The sequence below is a fragment of the Poecilia latipinna genome, unplaced genomic scaffold (genome assembly GCF_001443285.1).
Source record: "Poecilia latipinna isolate Pla-1442-1.1 unplaced genomic scaffold, P_latipinna-1.0 Scaffold107, whole genome shotgun sequence".
NCBI classification, from domain to species: Eukaryota; Metazoa; Chordata; class Actinopteri; order Cyprinodontiformes; family Poeciliidae; genus Poecilia; species Poecilia latipinna.
The window spans coordinates 582,964-599,230 of NW_015112723.1; the positions used below are offsets into that span (position 1 = coordinate 582,964).

The window sequence follows — 16,267 nt, forward strand, 5'->3', positions numbered from 1 at the left end:
TTTTTTTTTTTTTTTTTTTTTGTGATATGTTCCTGGGAGCAGCATTACAGTGTCATCAGTTCTTTCTGCTGTCTTTTCATCTGCTAATTCTCTGCACTTTGGAATAATGTTGACTCTACAAACACAGAGTATTTGTCCTTGAGCTTGAATGAGCTTTATTCTTCAGGCTTTTAGAGCTTTTAAACAATACATGGCAGAATTCTGAGTGCTTGCTGCTTTTCTTTTATAGGCCAAATCCCAAAGCCAGCCATGACTACGAGCGCCTGAAAAGCCAGTGCATGAGGGCCATGGGAGACCTGCAGTCTCTTCAGAACCAGCATACCAAAACACTGAAGAGGTGCGAGGAGGCCGTGAAGGAAGCCGACTTCTACCAGTAAGCATCCCTCCAGTAACGCCAGGTTTTAATCTCCACATTAACAGTGAAGGCAGCATACGGCAATGTGCGTAGATTAGCCAGCGGTGGCGTCTGTGCCACTCTGCTCGTTTCCGAAAAATGTAGGTTGAACATTCTGTCACGAGCCACCTGCTAGGAATAATAAAATTTTACTGCATTGTTTTACAACATTCGTACCAAATGCTGGCATGGTGCTTCCATTAGCCTAATTGAAAGCGCTCCCCTTGTAGCTACAGCCAGCTTTCACACTAACACACCTCTGGCTGTACAGAAATCCTGCTCGCTTTTTAAAAGCTCGAAAACGAAGGCATTTATGAGATTGAGTCGTTCAGCGTGACGGCTCGGGAGCCGAGGCCACGTTTCTGATCGCTTGAGATAGCTGCTTGAGAGTTGGAGTATTTTGAGAAATATGGAAAAAATGCTGAATCAGGAACTTGTAACCTTTTGGAAAAGCACGAGAAAGTATTTGGGTCTTGAATGTGTCGCCACATTCAGAAAATCCCACTCTGTCCCTGTAGCTACTTTAGTATTGTCCAGGTATATTCCTGCTCATCTTTCCCCCCACCCCCAGCATGCTGCACAGCCGCGTCCTGGGCGACCAGGCTCTGCTTAAGGAGGAGATGGAAACGGCCAGGAGGGAGAACGCCCAGCTTGTCCGAGAACACAACCACCTGAAGCAGAACTGCGAGGAGCTCAAACGACTTCACAGTCAAGACCAGAAGGAGTTGGCAGACCTTCGGCTGCAGCAACAGCAGGTACCCAGCTGTGACACAAACTCATCACCGAGTGGATGATGAAGCCGCTCGGATGCCGTTTTGTGAATATGACGGTCAATTCAATTAACATTTGTTTCTGTGCTGAAAGAAACGATTTAAGATTTTTCAGTGTGTTCTGTTTTTTTTTTTTGTTGTTTTTTTTTTTTACCTAAAATAAAATGATAGAAATCTAACCTTTTATGTTCTACGCAGTGAACATTTTGTTCCAAGGGAATTGCGACCCTTATTGTATTACTGTAAATTTCTCTTACACAGCACCCATGGGTATGCTGCTGTAGTTCTAAACAGGGCAGGAAAGAGGAGGGAGATGCATGCAGAGCATTTCTGAAAAGGGCAAACGCAGAAGAAAAGGGCTTGGCCTCGGCGAAGGGCATTCTGATCTAAACCGTGTTGCTACAACTTCACAGTATAGCCAGTGTATGTTGCATAGCCGAGGTCAATCCAGCTAGCCGAGGTCAATCCAGCCCTAGGGTGACGGCAGATCTCTCAGGAATCGGGAAGACTGGATCAGCAAGACTGTCGGGAGAAAGTGAGAGAGAGAGAGAGAGACTTACTGAGAATGACTCGAGTCTGAAGGACAGACGCTGTACGTAATCAGTTTAAGTCATTAAGTTTTAGTCAAGAACACAAGTTCAGGTCAATGAGTCTGCCTATTTTTTTTTATCAATCGTATTTTTATTTGATTGTAAATAGAAACCTCTCTGCACACCGATGCCATCTGCTGCTGACATGGTGCACAGCAGTAGCAAGACAATAGTTCACCGTTTTACGTGCACTGCCCTGTCCAGGTGATGAGGGAGAAGGGCTCGTCGGAGGTGTTGAATCAGTTGTACGACACGGCGATGGACAAACTGGAGGGCGTGAAGAAGGACTACGATGCCCTCAGCAAGCGCTACGGCGAGAAGGTGGCCAACCACAACACTGACCTGAGTCGTCTGGAGCAGGCGGAGGAGGAGAACCGCCGGCTGCAGAAGCAGATGAACGCTTTGCTAAAACAGCAAGACTCGGCCATGCACTACCAGCATCAGTTCTCCACGTCGATGAGGAGGTGAAAGCACAAGCCGAGGGCGAAAGTTTAAATCCAAGCCACCATTTGATCAAAAAGTCTCAGCAGGTGGCGGTGAAACTCTGAGCTGATTCTTGCCGCGATCCTTTGGTCCGCAGGTTTGATTCGGTGCAGCAGGAGCTGAACAAGTCGTCGGCTCAGAACAAGGAGCTGCAGAGGGAGATGGAGCGGCTGCAGTCGGAGGTGACGCGCTACAAAAACCTGCAGCTGAAGGCGTCCAAGGACTGCGAGAAGTACAAGGAGGAGAGGGATTCCGTCTTCAATGAGTACCGCCTCATCATGAGCGAGAGGGACCAGGTGATCAAAGAGCTGGATAAGCTGCAGACCGAACTGGAGGCGGCTGAAGCGCGACTGAAGAACACGTCTTCAGAGCGAGTAGTGGCTAGTGAGGAGTTGGAAGCACTCAGACAGGTGGGAGATTAATTTATTTTGCATGAGCCGTTTTGCCTAATAATAAATAGTTTTTCATAAAGAGGAGTCATTTTCCATGAAAGATGCTGTAGATTAAAGTACGGATTGAGTAGTTTGGACGAGATCCAACTCAAGAAATCCAAAGTTCAGGTGACAAAAACCTATGGACAGGACATGCGTCGGTGTTGCACTGCACAAATCTGACATTTATTTTATTGAGAAGCTGCCAGCAGAAAGCCACGCAGGGAACACAGGAAATATGTGAAAGTGGTCAGACTGAACTTTTTAATCCACACTGTGAAGGGATACCAACGATAAACATCTGCAGAACAATCACCACCAAACAAACAAATATTTTAGTTCAAAGCGTAATCCTTCTCCTAGAAGGACCTAGCCAAAGTCTAGACCCAAATCCAATTTAAAAACTTAAGCTATTTCGCAAAGAAGGACGGGCCGATGATTTAACCTCTAGATGTGCAAAGCTGTTTGAGACAAACAGCAAGTGACTTCCAGCTGTAGTTTCCAGCTGTAATAGATTTGTTTATTGAGTCTAAGGGGAAAGGGTGCTGAACACACGCGCAGAGCACGTTTTTCAGATTATTTGTTAAAAAAAACAAAACAAAAAAACATCATGTACTCTTTTCCTTCCTTATTATAGTCTTGTGCCACTTTGTCTTGGTGTATCCAGTTAAAATGCATTAAATATTGCGCACTGTAACATGAAAGAAAATCATGAAAAAGTTCAAAATGTACAGCAATAGTTGCAGTACTCTATACATAAAAACTACTTATTTGCCATATAAAAATGTTGCATATAAAGTTCAACTACTGTATCTTTAAGTAGATGTGTATTACTTGGCAAAAAGGGATTGTGAGCCAGATTGAAACTGATTGAAAAGGAGCGTTAAATATCTCCTTGTTTGGTGGGGTTGTATCTGGAGTGCAGATGCTACGTCAGACATGAAGTGCTGTGTTTTTGTGCCTCTGACAGACATTTATCACCCAGATCCAGTCTACACTTTATTTTTGTCCCTTTTACAAGTTTCACTGTAGTGGTAAAACGCTGTTACGTAAACACAGCCCTCGCTGCTTTCTACCCTCTCACCGGCTGACTGAGCACCGTTTTTAGTCTGCATGTCTGATGAGACGCAGATTAGCATCACGTTATTAGGATTGAAGCTTCCACGTTTTTTGGTCTATAAATGCATCACCAGTATTATGTACTATGATGCGACTCTTTTGAGCAGAGTAGAAATCGGATAAAGGTTAGGCGCATGCATGGGGATAATCTTGCAATCCCCTCATTTGCTGTTGGATTCAAACTCATTAAAAACCTGCTGCATCTTTTGTTATGGTCAACAGCATCTAATTGTTAGACTGAAATAAATACAAAAAAAGAAACGGTGTTATAACTCTGATAGTAATCAAAATCTCAATCTGACAGTCAGATGCTTGAGAGCACTACATATGTGTTGACCAGTAAAAGCCTGATTGCTGCATCTCCAATTAAAATTAAACAGGGCTCTGATTATGAGACGTTTTAGCTGTGGTGGGGCTTAATTGTCATCAAAGCAAAACATCTACAAGGAAAACAGTGTGCTAAATTTAGGTTACCACATACTGTGAATTACTTACACTGCTGGCTTTGCAGGAAAGCCACAGAAAATGAGATGCTGATCTGTACAATTCTGATGATGTTGCTGGAGACACAATGGGGATGTAACCCATACATAAAAACAAATGGATGAGTCGCACTATGAAGCAAAATGAGCAAACCTGGACGTTAATCCGGCTCAAAACAACTGCGTATTCTCACAGCGGTTGTGATTCCCTCTGCTTCCGGCTGCGTGGACGTGAACATATAAAGGGCTGTTTGCTGCGTCGTCACTTCTGCTGCCACAATATTTTAATCCTTATGAAATCTACAATTTTCACCCTGACAAAATGATGGCACTCTTGGACTGAGTTCATCATTTAGATGGTGCACAGTGTGTAATATTTTTATTGAGGAGCTTGACGACGGGTCAAGTTTCTAACCATTGTTTGTCACATTCTTTGTGCAGAGAATCCTGCAGGTAGAAAAGATCAATTTGGTTCATTCTGAAACTAAACCAATATTTGTTTAAGATTATAATCCAAATGCAATATATCGGTGTTTGTTTATTGAAGAACAGTCAAACGTGTTGACATTGAATTTTATTAGTCAACATTCAATACCTACATTAGATTGTGAATGTAGTTTCAGTGTAATTTTTTTTTCTACTCGTGTTCCGGGGTAGTTGACGTAACCATTAACAAAACATAAAAAAAATAAATAAATAAATAAAAATAAGGCAGCATGGCGTAAAGTGTCTTCTGCTAGCTGCATTTGGTTTGTGGAAACTGCAGTTTCAGTGCGAGTAATTTCGACCGCCGTTGTTTTGATAAAGGAGCTGAACTCGTCACTGGTGGACCGGGACAGGGCCATCTGCGAGCGGAACGAGCTGCTGGAGAAGTACTGCGACGAAGTGAAGGACAAAGCAGAAGCCCAGAAGGAGCTGAGCCAGGCCTGCAAGGACATCGAGATGGTCCGGGAGGAGAGGGACGTGGCTCGCAAGGAGAGGACCGAGGCCATCATTCAACGGGATCAGCTGCTGCGAGAATACTACCAGGCCAGACAAGTAGTCACTCATTCTGCTGCTCTTAAAGTCTCTCGAAGTTATCTGTTTGTTTGATTCTGTTTTTTTTGCACGTAGGAGGCGACGCACCACCAAAGCATTGTAGCGTAGCATAGTATTTATATATTTGCTCTTTACACTACTTATAACCTTTTAACTGAGCCTCTCTTATAAAGTCCCGAACTAAGCCTTTAACTGGAATTTTTATAGGAAGAGTTTGACGACTTAAACCACTTTCATTTAGGAAAGTTTACAATTGCAGTCAGTCCTGGAAATGATTGTAAAACTTCATGAGGATCCGTGTGTGGCGTCCACATATGTTAACATGTTTGACAATTTCTAGGAATTAAGTAGCAATTCCTCAAATCATTAACATGAAGCCCAGGATAATTTAAGTAGAACATCATACTCATAAACGTGGTCATTGGCCAACTTTTATTTAGTTATTTGTTATATAATGAAAAAAAAGAAGAAAATTCAAGGTTTATATTCAGTAAGTCTTGCCAGCGTGTCTTCTTGACTTAAAACTCTGCCTCTCGTTTTTTGCTAATAATTTTTCACTACACATTTAGATTAAGTATTTGATATGCATACAAACTGTGACATTATCGAAATCATTGTTTTAAAAATTACTTTTGTTTTAATCAATGTTCTCAGAAACAAGACTCCGCTACCCTGGACATGGAACGAGCCAATAAGGAGATAGAGATGCTGAGGAAGCAGTATGAAGCCATGTCCCAGGAACTGAAGGAGGCCACACAGGAGGCAGAGGTGGCCAAATGTCGAAGGGACTGGGCCTTCCAAGAGAGGGACAAAATAGTGGCAGAGAGGGAGAGCATAAGGTCAGTGTGTGTGTGTACTTTCAAACCTTTTTTTATGTATTTAATTTTAAACACTATCAGTGGGGCTTTCATACTCGCTACATTATACTTATTTGCACATATTCCTTTACATCCTGCCACCATCTGTTCTCTCTCTTTCCTCAGAACTCTGTGTGATAACTTGCGGCGAGAAAGGGACCGGGCGGTCAGCGACCTGGCCGACGCCTTGCGTAATTTGGACGATATGAGGAAACAGAAAAACGATGCGCTGCGAGAACTCAAAGAATTAAAGTGAGTTCCCTCAAGTTTTTTTTTTTATTTTTTTTTTTTATTCTTTTTTATTGATCAGAGTAATGGTGCACATTGTATTGCCTCTCTCCTATGCCTCTTATACTGAACCAATGTGAAGCTTGGTGGTGATTTTTTTTTTTTTTGGCCTCATTTCCATTTACACAGATTAAAATTTTATCCCAGAAAGCATTAGTGTTTTAAGCACATGTAAACATTTTAGCTCGCATGGTCTCTAATTCTGTTTGGGTGATTCTATGCTGCATGCAAAGGCTCCATCTGCTGGTGAAAGTGGACATGACAGGCATTTCTAAGTCAAAGCTTTGAATGAAGAGATGTTGACTTTTAAGGCTTGAATTTAAATTTCGCATAAAGTTGAATCTGCTACCTGACTATAATTTGGGTTTCATCAGGATCCTGTGTACCCTGTTTTCCCTTTTAAGCCTCAACATCATTTGTTTCTCCTGTATTTTCAGGTCATGCAGTAACTTGGTAAAAACATTCCCTCTTTATCCTCCTTAAAGGACGTGTACCTCTGGGCTTTGAATGTCATTGCTACCTTGTAGGCAGGCCTCAATAGGACCTCATACATCTTGCTGACAAGTCTGCTTTTAGTTTTTTCTTTTTTCTGCTTTAAATGTAGTTTATATTCCCCAATCCACAAAGCAGTAAAGTTTTTATAAAGACATTCAATGTCTTAAAATGAACTCTGAGCTCTATTTTAAGAACTTTGAAATGTGTTTTTTCTATTTGTGGTAATATTTACTATGGTACCTCACAAGTATTTGTATCTTTCAATTAAATTTATATAGCACATTGCAGCAACAAGGCAATACAAAGTTCTTTACATGAATTAAAAGGAAATGCAAACAAAATAACAAACAAAAGGAAAGGGCAAAGGAAGAAAAAATAATCTAATGTTGATCTAAAGTATGTAAATTAGGTGCTAAATGAAATCCAGCTGCCCTAAGACGTTTCTTCTTTAGTAAACAGGGTTCAGCTCTGTTATTTCGTCTCACTGTGGCTGTTCTGCGAAGGCTTCAGAGTTTGTGAGAAATGAATCCCCCAGAACGGAACACAGAGAAGCAGCATTCAGCTTCTATGCACCACAAATCTGGAACAAACTTCCAGAAATCTGTAAAACAGCTGAAACGCTGAGTTCCTCTAAATAAAGGCTAAAACCCCGCCTGGTTAGAGTTGCTTTTGAACCATAAGAAATGGAACATTGACCAATATATTCAATTGGTATTGACGATTTTGATGATGGCACTCGTCAAAATGTAATGTTTGTCACTGGTTTGTCAGCTGTTGACTGTCTGTTATTTTATCGACTTTTTATTTCTGTGTGAAGGATTTTGAACTGCCTTGTTGCTGAAATGTGCAATGCAAATAAATGTGATCGATTGATTGACTAATCAGCATCACAAAGACAATGAACACAGCAGACGGTTCAGGGAGGATGTTGTGGAAACGTTTGAAACAAGGTTGCATTATAAAACAATATCCAAAGCTTCTGTTCAATATACATCTAAACTGACTGCTTAGACTAGGAGAGCATTAATCAGAGGACCAGCTGAGACTCTGGAGGAGCAGGGAGGAGAATCTGTCCACAGGGCAAAGACATTTCCTCCACTCTACAAATAATGCTTTTGTGGCATAGAGGCAATAAAGATGCCAATGTTGATAAAATGCATGAGACAAAATATAGCAACCTTAATCATGAAGCCAAAAATTACAGTGGAATAGTTTATACCAAGACTTGGTAAAAGTAATTTGCTGACTTATGCCAAGTCATTTGCCTTGGTATAAACTATTCCAAGGCGAATGGACATTCTACCAATCCACTGGGTAGAATGGACCGATTAAAAACAAACAAATCCAAAAACCTGCAAACCATATAAAGTGCCAATAGCATTACATTGAAATTTGTGATTTGACCTTGACAGAACGTGTAGAATTGCAAAGGCAGATAAAGGAAAAAAAAAAAGGACAGATTTAAAAATGTGCTTCAGTCGGATAGAATATGTGTTGGTGGCTGACCTTTTGACCCTGCTGCTCTGTGTTAAGGGAAAAGATGGAGAGCCAGCTGGAGAAGGAGGCCCGGTTCTGTCAGCTAATGGCACACAGCTCTCACGACTCCGCCATTGACACAGACTCCCTGGAATGGGAGACAGAGGTGGTGGAGTTTGAGAAAGACAGGGTAAGACCGAGCCTCGGGTTGAAATCGGGAACAGCAAATCGAATGTAATGAGAAATGAGTTGACTGAGCTGCATATCATTGCCCTAATAGGAGGACATGGACTTGAAGGCTCTCGGGTTTGACATTGCCGAAGGGGTAAACGATCCCTATCTACCTGGAGACTGTGGGATATTTGTTACGCGGGTGGATAAAGGAAGTGTTGCTGATGGAAGGCTGAGGTATGAACCTACTTGGTAAGCATTACTGTTGATGGACGTCTGTTAAATTCATCGTCGTTTCTCCTCTTTGGACTCCAGAGTGAACGATTGGTTGTTGAAGATTAATGACATCGACTTGACCAATAAGGACAGAAAACAGGTGGTGAAGGCTGTGGTCAACGGAGGCGGATTGATCAACATGGTGGTACGAAGACGGAAGTCTCTGGGAGGAAGGCTGGTCACCCCTGTTCACATCAACCTGATGGGACATAAAGGTACATTACACTTTAATTACACACACAGAAACCATAGGAGAGGTTGTCTTCTTACAGGGCTGAAACGGACAGCGTGAGAGGGATGTTTCACTGTAAAATCCATCTAGCTCACCTAGTCCTGGGATCCTTTCTTTCATCTCTTCAGGTTCATGTTGTGTCTGAATCATTTATGTGCCATTATTCTGCTACAGGACCTGGTGAAAGTTCAGAATTTTTTTTTTAAAATTTAAAATCGGCTATTTTGTCTGTAATAGGTGTCGTCGTGGATTTTATTCCCCCCCCTGTAACCGTTTGAGTTTCTCCTCTGTGTTTCAGACAGTGGTATTAGTCTGGAAAGCGGGGTGTTTGTCACCGCCATCGCCCAGGGAAGTCCCGCAGCCAGAGAGGGCTCGCTCACAGTTGGAGACAGACTTATTGCTGTGAGTAATTTTTAGACACCTTGAAATCACTTCATTTTTGTTTGTTTGTATTATTTTAGCCAATTTTTTTCGTTTTTTTCTCAGCAGTAAGCGCAGATTCCTTTAACTCGGTAATCCAAACCTCAATCCAATCCAGAATTGACATGCTAGGTGGGATTTAGTTGTATCCAGAAGTTTCTTTCCTCCTTTTAAATCCCTGGAAGGAGGGATTGATTGAAAGAGTTGACAGACTCGCTTTCTCTGCAGATACAGCGGCAAACTCCCACTGAACAGATTTGCAATGAGTTGCACGGGCATCTGTAATGTTAATCTGTCAGAAAGAGAAGATTTAGTTTCTCTGTTCATTAAGCATAATCATTTGAGCTTTACTGTCCATACTTAACCAACGTTCCGTTGTACCATTGATTGTACCTCTCCTTCAATTTAAAGTAATTTTTAATGAGATTCCAGAGAACATGCTGGACTCGCTTCACTTTTTTTCCAGCTAAGGAAATCAGGGGCTGATTTATTGGCTAGCTGATATATTGGTGCACCCCAAGTTTATACGCACGTAGTGGACCCTGCTAGTGGAAATGATTACACATTCAGTTCAGCATTCTTTAGTGTTTTGAACACAGTTATACAGGTGGCATCATAAACCCTTAAAGTAATGTAAATGGCATGCATAAAGTTAGGACAAAACGTGCTGCACAGCATATTCATGTCCATTTTTTTTCCCCATTAGAGCTTTAAATAATATATTATTGGCTGCATTAGCTCCAGACTGCTTTAGTCTGGATAATTGTGTTCAAAACACTTAAGAATGATGAAGTGAAACAAAAAATATGTAATCGTTTTCACCAGCAGGGTCTATTACTATGTGCATTAACATGTCAGACTTTCTCAGTTTCATGAGATTGCACTCAAGTTGAATCTTTTATGGTGGAAATCTGTTTGAATTTACTGCAAACTAAAATGCGCTGACCTAGATTCCTTGTAGCTTTCCCAGTTTAACGGTGCAAGACGCAATTTCAAGCTGCCGATCCTCTCTCCTGAATGCGTTGTAGTTTTGCAGCTCTTTTAAGAATATTGATACCAAAGACGCACTCGTAAACACCTGTGGGATTTTAGAAGAGTCACTTTCATGGCTTTTTAGTGCTATGTGACCCGTCCTTACTTTCACTGTTCCTCTGTGCAGATTAATGGAATTGCTCTTGATAACAAATCTGTGACGGAGTGCGAGGCTCTGTTGCGGAGCTGCAGGGACTCGCTGAGCCTCTCCCTTATGAAGGTGAGCTAGTTCTAATATCTCTTCCTGAGCTTTCCAGCTCTGTGTGCCCTAAATAGTTGAGAAACTTTAGTAACAGAAGGTATATCTTCTAGTTGTTGTTTTATAAATCTAGCATTTTTTTTTTTATAAATCTGGTTTTTGTTTCATTCCTTTGTTTTCCCATAGTTTTTCCCTCACAGCACGTCAGGCCAGAACATCTTCGAGAGCCTGCGCGATTCATCCGAGAAGTCCAACGGACGCATTCTGCTGTCCGAGCTCCACTCCAGAAACGGCCGCAACCTGAAACACAACAGCTCGACGCAAACCGACATCTTCTGCCCTGACGGTGGAAGCGCCAGCTCTGGCAGTATCTCTGGGGAGAGGAGGAAGGTCAGAGGGGAGTCTGATGAGATTTATGGCGACGTGAGCAAACCGTTCTCCAGCGTTTCCCTCCATGCCACTAGTCTGCGACCTCTGGCCGACCTGGGAACCGGTCGCTACGGTCCCAGCGCGTTTCAAGAGTGCTGCTCGTATACGAAGGCGCCTTCCTCTTTGCCGTTTGAGCCCATTTCCCACTCCGAATGCATCAGCATGGACACTGCCCTGGAGAAGAAGCACAGTGGCGGCACGTGGCCCAAGATGATGGTCGGCGGTATGTCGGTCGTTCCAGACAGCGCCAGTCCGATGTCAGCAGCCACCCAACTCTCCATCTATAAATCACCCAAGCAGAGGAAGTCCATCTTTGACCCAGACACTTTCAAGCGCCCCGAGACTCCCTCCTCCAAGCTGGAGTACTTGGCAGCCAATCAGATTGCGGCCGTAGCTTCACACTCCCCACAGTCTTCAAAGACGGATTCTCTCTCATCCTCTTCTACCCCTACTCCAACTCCTCCTACCCCTCCCACCCGCAGCGACTCTTTTAAATTCAAACACAAACATCAAAGCAGCTCCGCCTCAGACTGTACAATCACCTCCGACGGCAAAGGGGAGGCTTCCATCTCCATGGCAGCAGGAGAGAGCAGAGAAAGGAGTGAGCGAGAAAGAGACAGGAATGGGAACCACTACTTCCTGGAAGGAAAGGTCCTGACTTCAAGAAAGTCATGCGATGAGGACATTGGCCGCACCAGAGGCGAGGAGCCAGAGGTAAAGAGGCCTCGTCCTAAATCTGCCCCTGCACTTCGACGTCGGACCCCAAAGATCAGTCATCCCCCCTTCCAGGTAAGTAGATTACACATGAGTATGGAGTCCATAAAAGTGTCAATACCCTTTTAAGCTTTTTTACATTTCAGCCACAAACTTCAGTGCATTTTATTAGGATTTATTGTGATAAACCAACACAGAGCAGGGTAGTGTTGGTCGCTGTGAAAACACTTGAGATGGCAGCATCATCCTGTGGGGATGCTTGCTTTCAGAAGGAACAGGGAAGTTGGTCATAGGTGATTGGATGATGGCTGGAGCTCAATGTGGAAAAATACTGGAATTAAAAACTGTTAGAGGCTCAAAACACTTAAGTTAGTCATGGAGGTTGACCTTCTAGCAGGACAAGAAACCCCAACATGCAACCTGAACTATTGGGAATTGGTTTAGACCGAAGCATAATGATGATTTAGAACGGCCCAGTCAAAGTAGATGCTTAAATTTAACTGATAGTCTGTGGCAAAGCTTGAAAGTAATTGTCGGCCAGTTTTTGCCAAGATTTCAGTCCGGATGTGTAAATGTGGTGGGAAATATTCCAAGAGACTTTCAGTGGTAATTGATGCAAATTGTGTTCTACAGAGGATAAAAGCCGGCTAAATACTTTTACTTTCAGCTTGACATTGATGCACCAATCATCTTTTGCGCAGAATCACAAAAGAATCGGACACATAGAAAAGCTCAAGGCGTATTAATACATCTGCAAGGTTCTGTATAAATGCTGAATTTTACTCTGAAACTTTTGTCCTGTGTGCTTGGTTCGGATTCCCTTAAATCTGAATATTCCTAAATGTAATGTAAACACATTTGTAGTGAATCGCTCAATTTAATTTTGTGACGTAATGCGTCACATCACCTGTCGCAGCCGAGGAGCTGAGTCAGAGCTTGGATTTTAAGCAAACCTCCTCCGTTGCGTCTCCAGGCCCCCTGAACACAACACATTCATTTTATTTCGTAGGATGCTCTTGCTGTCATTTTTTCCTAGACATATTTGTCGCCGATTCTCCGCAGGGCTACTCCAACGACGAGCATTCACCAGAGTCCAGGGACGTACTGCACTCCCCCGGCCCCTCCAATCGCCACAGTGTCGGCTTGATACCTGCAGTCTACAACGGCTCCCTACCTCCTAGTGAGCTGCTTGCATGCTTTATTGTTGCCAGAATGTTTTGATGACATTTTCTTTAACATCCTGCCTTGTGTGTGTGTGTCTCACCAGATTCAGCCCATCGTGGACTGTCTCCTTGCCCTGCTGTGACGGCCGTGATGAGGAATCCTGTATATACCGTGCGCAGTCACCGCGTTCATACTAGCAACTGCCCATCTGTAGCATCTCAGATATGTCACCAGCACACCCACACCAGGTCAGCTTCAGTTCACCACCATCATCTTTAATTTCTTAGTCAAAATCTAGACTTTTCAGCGTCGTTATACTTCAGTAGGCAGAAATAAAACCTCACTGGTGCTCCAGAAGGTTCAAACTTAAGGCCCACCGCTCTTTCACATTTTTATGATAAGCCCCCTACATTTCATGTGGTGACCAATATCTCTTAATTTTTATGAATATTATTTATGCTACTGCTGATGCCACTGAAAAGGTGACCTGGGCAATTTTAATTCAAAGACTAAAACCGTGATTACCGTTGTGTTTTTGTTGGAAATCTTCAGCTATTCGGACAGAAAAAATCAAAACATTTATGTCAGTTTATTCAATAATTGTTTCGTCCTTTTATCTTACGTTTTGCCTTTTGCAGACGTTCTTTCACTGTCCATGCGTCTGCTTTTTAAAGGCAGTTTAATACAGAGTAATTTATTAATTATTCACATAGCAAATGCTAGTTTGACCATCCGGTTACAACCAGTAACTCTACACCAGTAGAATTACTGATCCCAATTATTCTGTTCCCAATGGCTAAACTGGCTAATTAAAATTTCCTTTCTGTCTTAGTTTGTTTTTTGTGTGTGTGTGTGTGTGTGTGTGTGTGTGTGTGTGTGTGTGTGTGTGTGTGTAGCTCAGCCGATTGATCCAATTAATCTAAAAACAACAACAACAAAAAAGCACACACTTGTTTTTTAGCAGGCATATTTCATGCACAATTGTAACTTTGCGTGTCCGTGCAGCCCCCAGCACCAGGGTCGCCTGAGCCTGGACCTGAGCCAGCAGAAGCGCACAAGCGATTACTCTGAAACGTCCTCGTCGCGCAGCAGCAGAGCGTCACACGGTACAAACTCACTGCCCTCCAGCGCACGGCTCGGTCAGTCTGACACCCACGCATGCACACAAACGCATACGAAGGGTTTCTACCTCCTTTTCCCTTTGTCCTTCTGGATGTTGTGACAGAGGTTTTCAGTTGTCCGCGTTATTGTCTCCAGGTTCTTCCAGTAACGTCCAGTACCGCACGGAAAGGATCAAAATCCCCTCGACTCCCCGTTACCCCCGCTCCATGCTGGGCTCAGACAGAGGTGAGCTACTTCCAGATGCAAACAGCATAATCCTCACTTCATTTTTCCAGATTGTGATTCAACTGAAAATAAGATTATTACTATTATAGGATCAATGAACTGGAATTGGTGCTTTCAATGTCTATAAATAAGCATTAAAATGAAGATCCTCACCACAAATTAAAGGTTGCTCGAGTGGAATAAAGCGCAATCATTTTTATCTTGCAATTAAATCATTGATTTTTTTTTTTTATAAGCCTCCAAATTAATTATAATTGTAGACGTTCATTGTCTCCCTTTCTGCTGCTCTTTTCGTGAATCCAGGCTCTCTGTCGCACTCCGAGTGCAGCAGTCCCAGCCTCATCACCCCTCCGCAGTCGCCACTCAACCTGGAGACTTCCTCGTTTGCCAGCAGCCAATCACAAGGCTCCATTTCCACGTTGCCGCGTATCTCAGTCAGCCCTGTGCCAATAGGGGAGCGCCGAAAAGACAGGTATCTATTTTAGTGGATTCCACGGCTCGCTTTAAGGTGGATGACCCGTCTGTGTTGTTTACTCGCTTCATGATTACGTTCTTTAAACGTCGGAAGCGTTTGTCAAGCGTATCCGAGTCGCCTCTTGGAAAAAGGGAGAAGATGCAGGAAAAAAAAGTCGAAATCCAAACTGTAAATATTTGAAGTTTTTAGTTCTAATATCTGAACTGTGATGCGTCGGCTCTCGGGTGTAGTGTGACAGCGTTGCCTGGCTACAGTGCTACCATAACCCACCATGTGATCTGTTGTTGACTAACTTCACAGGAGCTGCGGCACGTCTGTGCGTTGACACTGTGTCTGTCTCTCTGTGATACCTGTCTCTCCCCCCTTCTCTTTATCTTTGCAACCTTCTCCCTCCAGATCTCTTTATCGTAATCGCTCTTTTCTAAGGATTCCTCTGGCTGCAAGGCCGAGGTTCTCCTCTCTCAGGAGCCTCAGGTTTGTCCTCGATCACCCACGCTGCAAAGCAGAGGAATGCCACCACTCTTACCCTTCCCTGCCCCGCAAGTCTCTACAGTGTTTCACATGTTTCTAGAGCAGATAAGATGCTGGATGGAAAGTGAATATCCCGAAGGAGCAGAACACTCTTTTGCAGTTTACGTGCACTTTGTGGAATGCAAAAAGAGGTTTTGTGATGTTTTTCACCCAGCCAACCCCCCCTGGGAGAATGGTTTAATTTGGAGATTTCTGTTTCTTTGCATGCAGCAGTATGATTTGTGCCTTAGGAAAACACACAAGCTCAGATTAGCTACACTTGGTGAACTTCAAAGGTTCAGTGTTATTTTTGTGCCTGCACATTGCCCTGTTCATGTCCAAAGACCCGCTTGGATCTCAGTGCATGTCTCAATAATGCTGTATGCATGTGTGCATCTTTGCCTTAGGCCAGATCACCCTTCAGTCTGCAGTATGTATGTTATGCAATGTATTATTCAACATCCAGCTTCTGGGTCATATCTCCGTCCATACACCAGCACTCTAGTTTACCCCGGTCTCTGGCTGCGATCCATCTTCTCCTATGTGCTTATGAATTTGGAAGGCATGTTACAAGCCCAACCTTGTTATGAAGACACAGAGCTCATACAAGTCTCCTCCAAATGAGGGCGTTTTCCTTGTGCTTTTACTGCTCACTTTGCATTTATGTGGTGTGATCTAAACCTTTCCGCTCTCCTCTGTAAGCTCGGTATAAAGCAGCTCCAGAACTGTGTTTTTCAGTAGCGTTCCACAAGACCCACTGCCCTGCATCGTCCAGATTTCTACTGTTTTGCTTTAGATGTTTTTTTTTTTTTTTAGTAAAGAATGTTTCATACAAAATTTCACAAATAGGCCTAGTCATCCCCTTTTCTCCTTTG

At 43.1% G+C, this 16,267-nt stretch overlaps 1 protein-coding gene across 5 annotated transcripts in view; it reads left to right on the forward strand.

Annotated features, from left to right (window-relative positions):
* Positions 1-16,267, forward strand: part of dlg5a (discs, large homolog 5a (Drosophila)) — a 52,241-nt gene that overhangs the window by 19,708 nt on the left and 16,266 nt on the right. For 2 of the 5 annotated variants that reach the window (XM_015027798.1, XM_015027801.1), the window contains 19 exons: positions 230-373; positions 966-1,149; positions 1,959-2,218; positions 2,335-2,647; positions 5,077-5,307; positions 5,962-6,146; positions 6,291-6,416; positions 8,481-8,613; positions 8,704-8,831; positions 8,910-9,085; positions 9,401-9,504; positions 10,682-10,774; positions 10,940-11,971; positions 12,959-13,076; positions 13,164-13,308; positions 14,066-14,199; positions 14,318-14,407; positions 14,711-14,879; positions 15,279-15,356. In XM_015027798.1, the coding sequence (XP_014883284.1) occupies positions 230-373; positions 966-1,149; positions 1,959-2,218; positions 2,335-2,647; positions 5,077-5,307; positions 5,962-6,146; positions 6,291-6,416; positions 8,481-8,613; positions 8,704-8,831; positions 8,910-9,085; positions 9,401-9,504; positions 10,682-10,774; positions 10,940-11,971; positions 12,959-13,076; positions 13,164-13,308; positions 14,066-14,199; positions 14,318-14,407; positions 14,711-14,879; positions 15,279-15,356 (3,843 nt within the window). The remainder of the gene's footprint in view (positions 1-229; positions 374-965; positions 1,150-1,958; positions 2,219-2,334; positions 2,648-5,076; positions 5,308-5,961; positions 6,147-6,290; positions 6,417-8,480; positions 8,614-8,703; positions 8,832-8,909; positions 9,086-9,400; positions 9,505-10,681; positions 10,775-10,939; positions 11,972-12,958; positions 13,077-13,163; positions 13,309-14,065; positions 14,200-14,317; positions 14,408-14,710; positions 14,880-15,278; positions 15,357-16,267) is intronic. The other 3 variants (XM_015027802.1, XM_015027803.1, XM_015027799.1) reach the window with 2 other exon arrangements.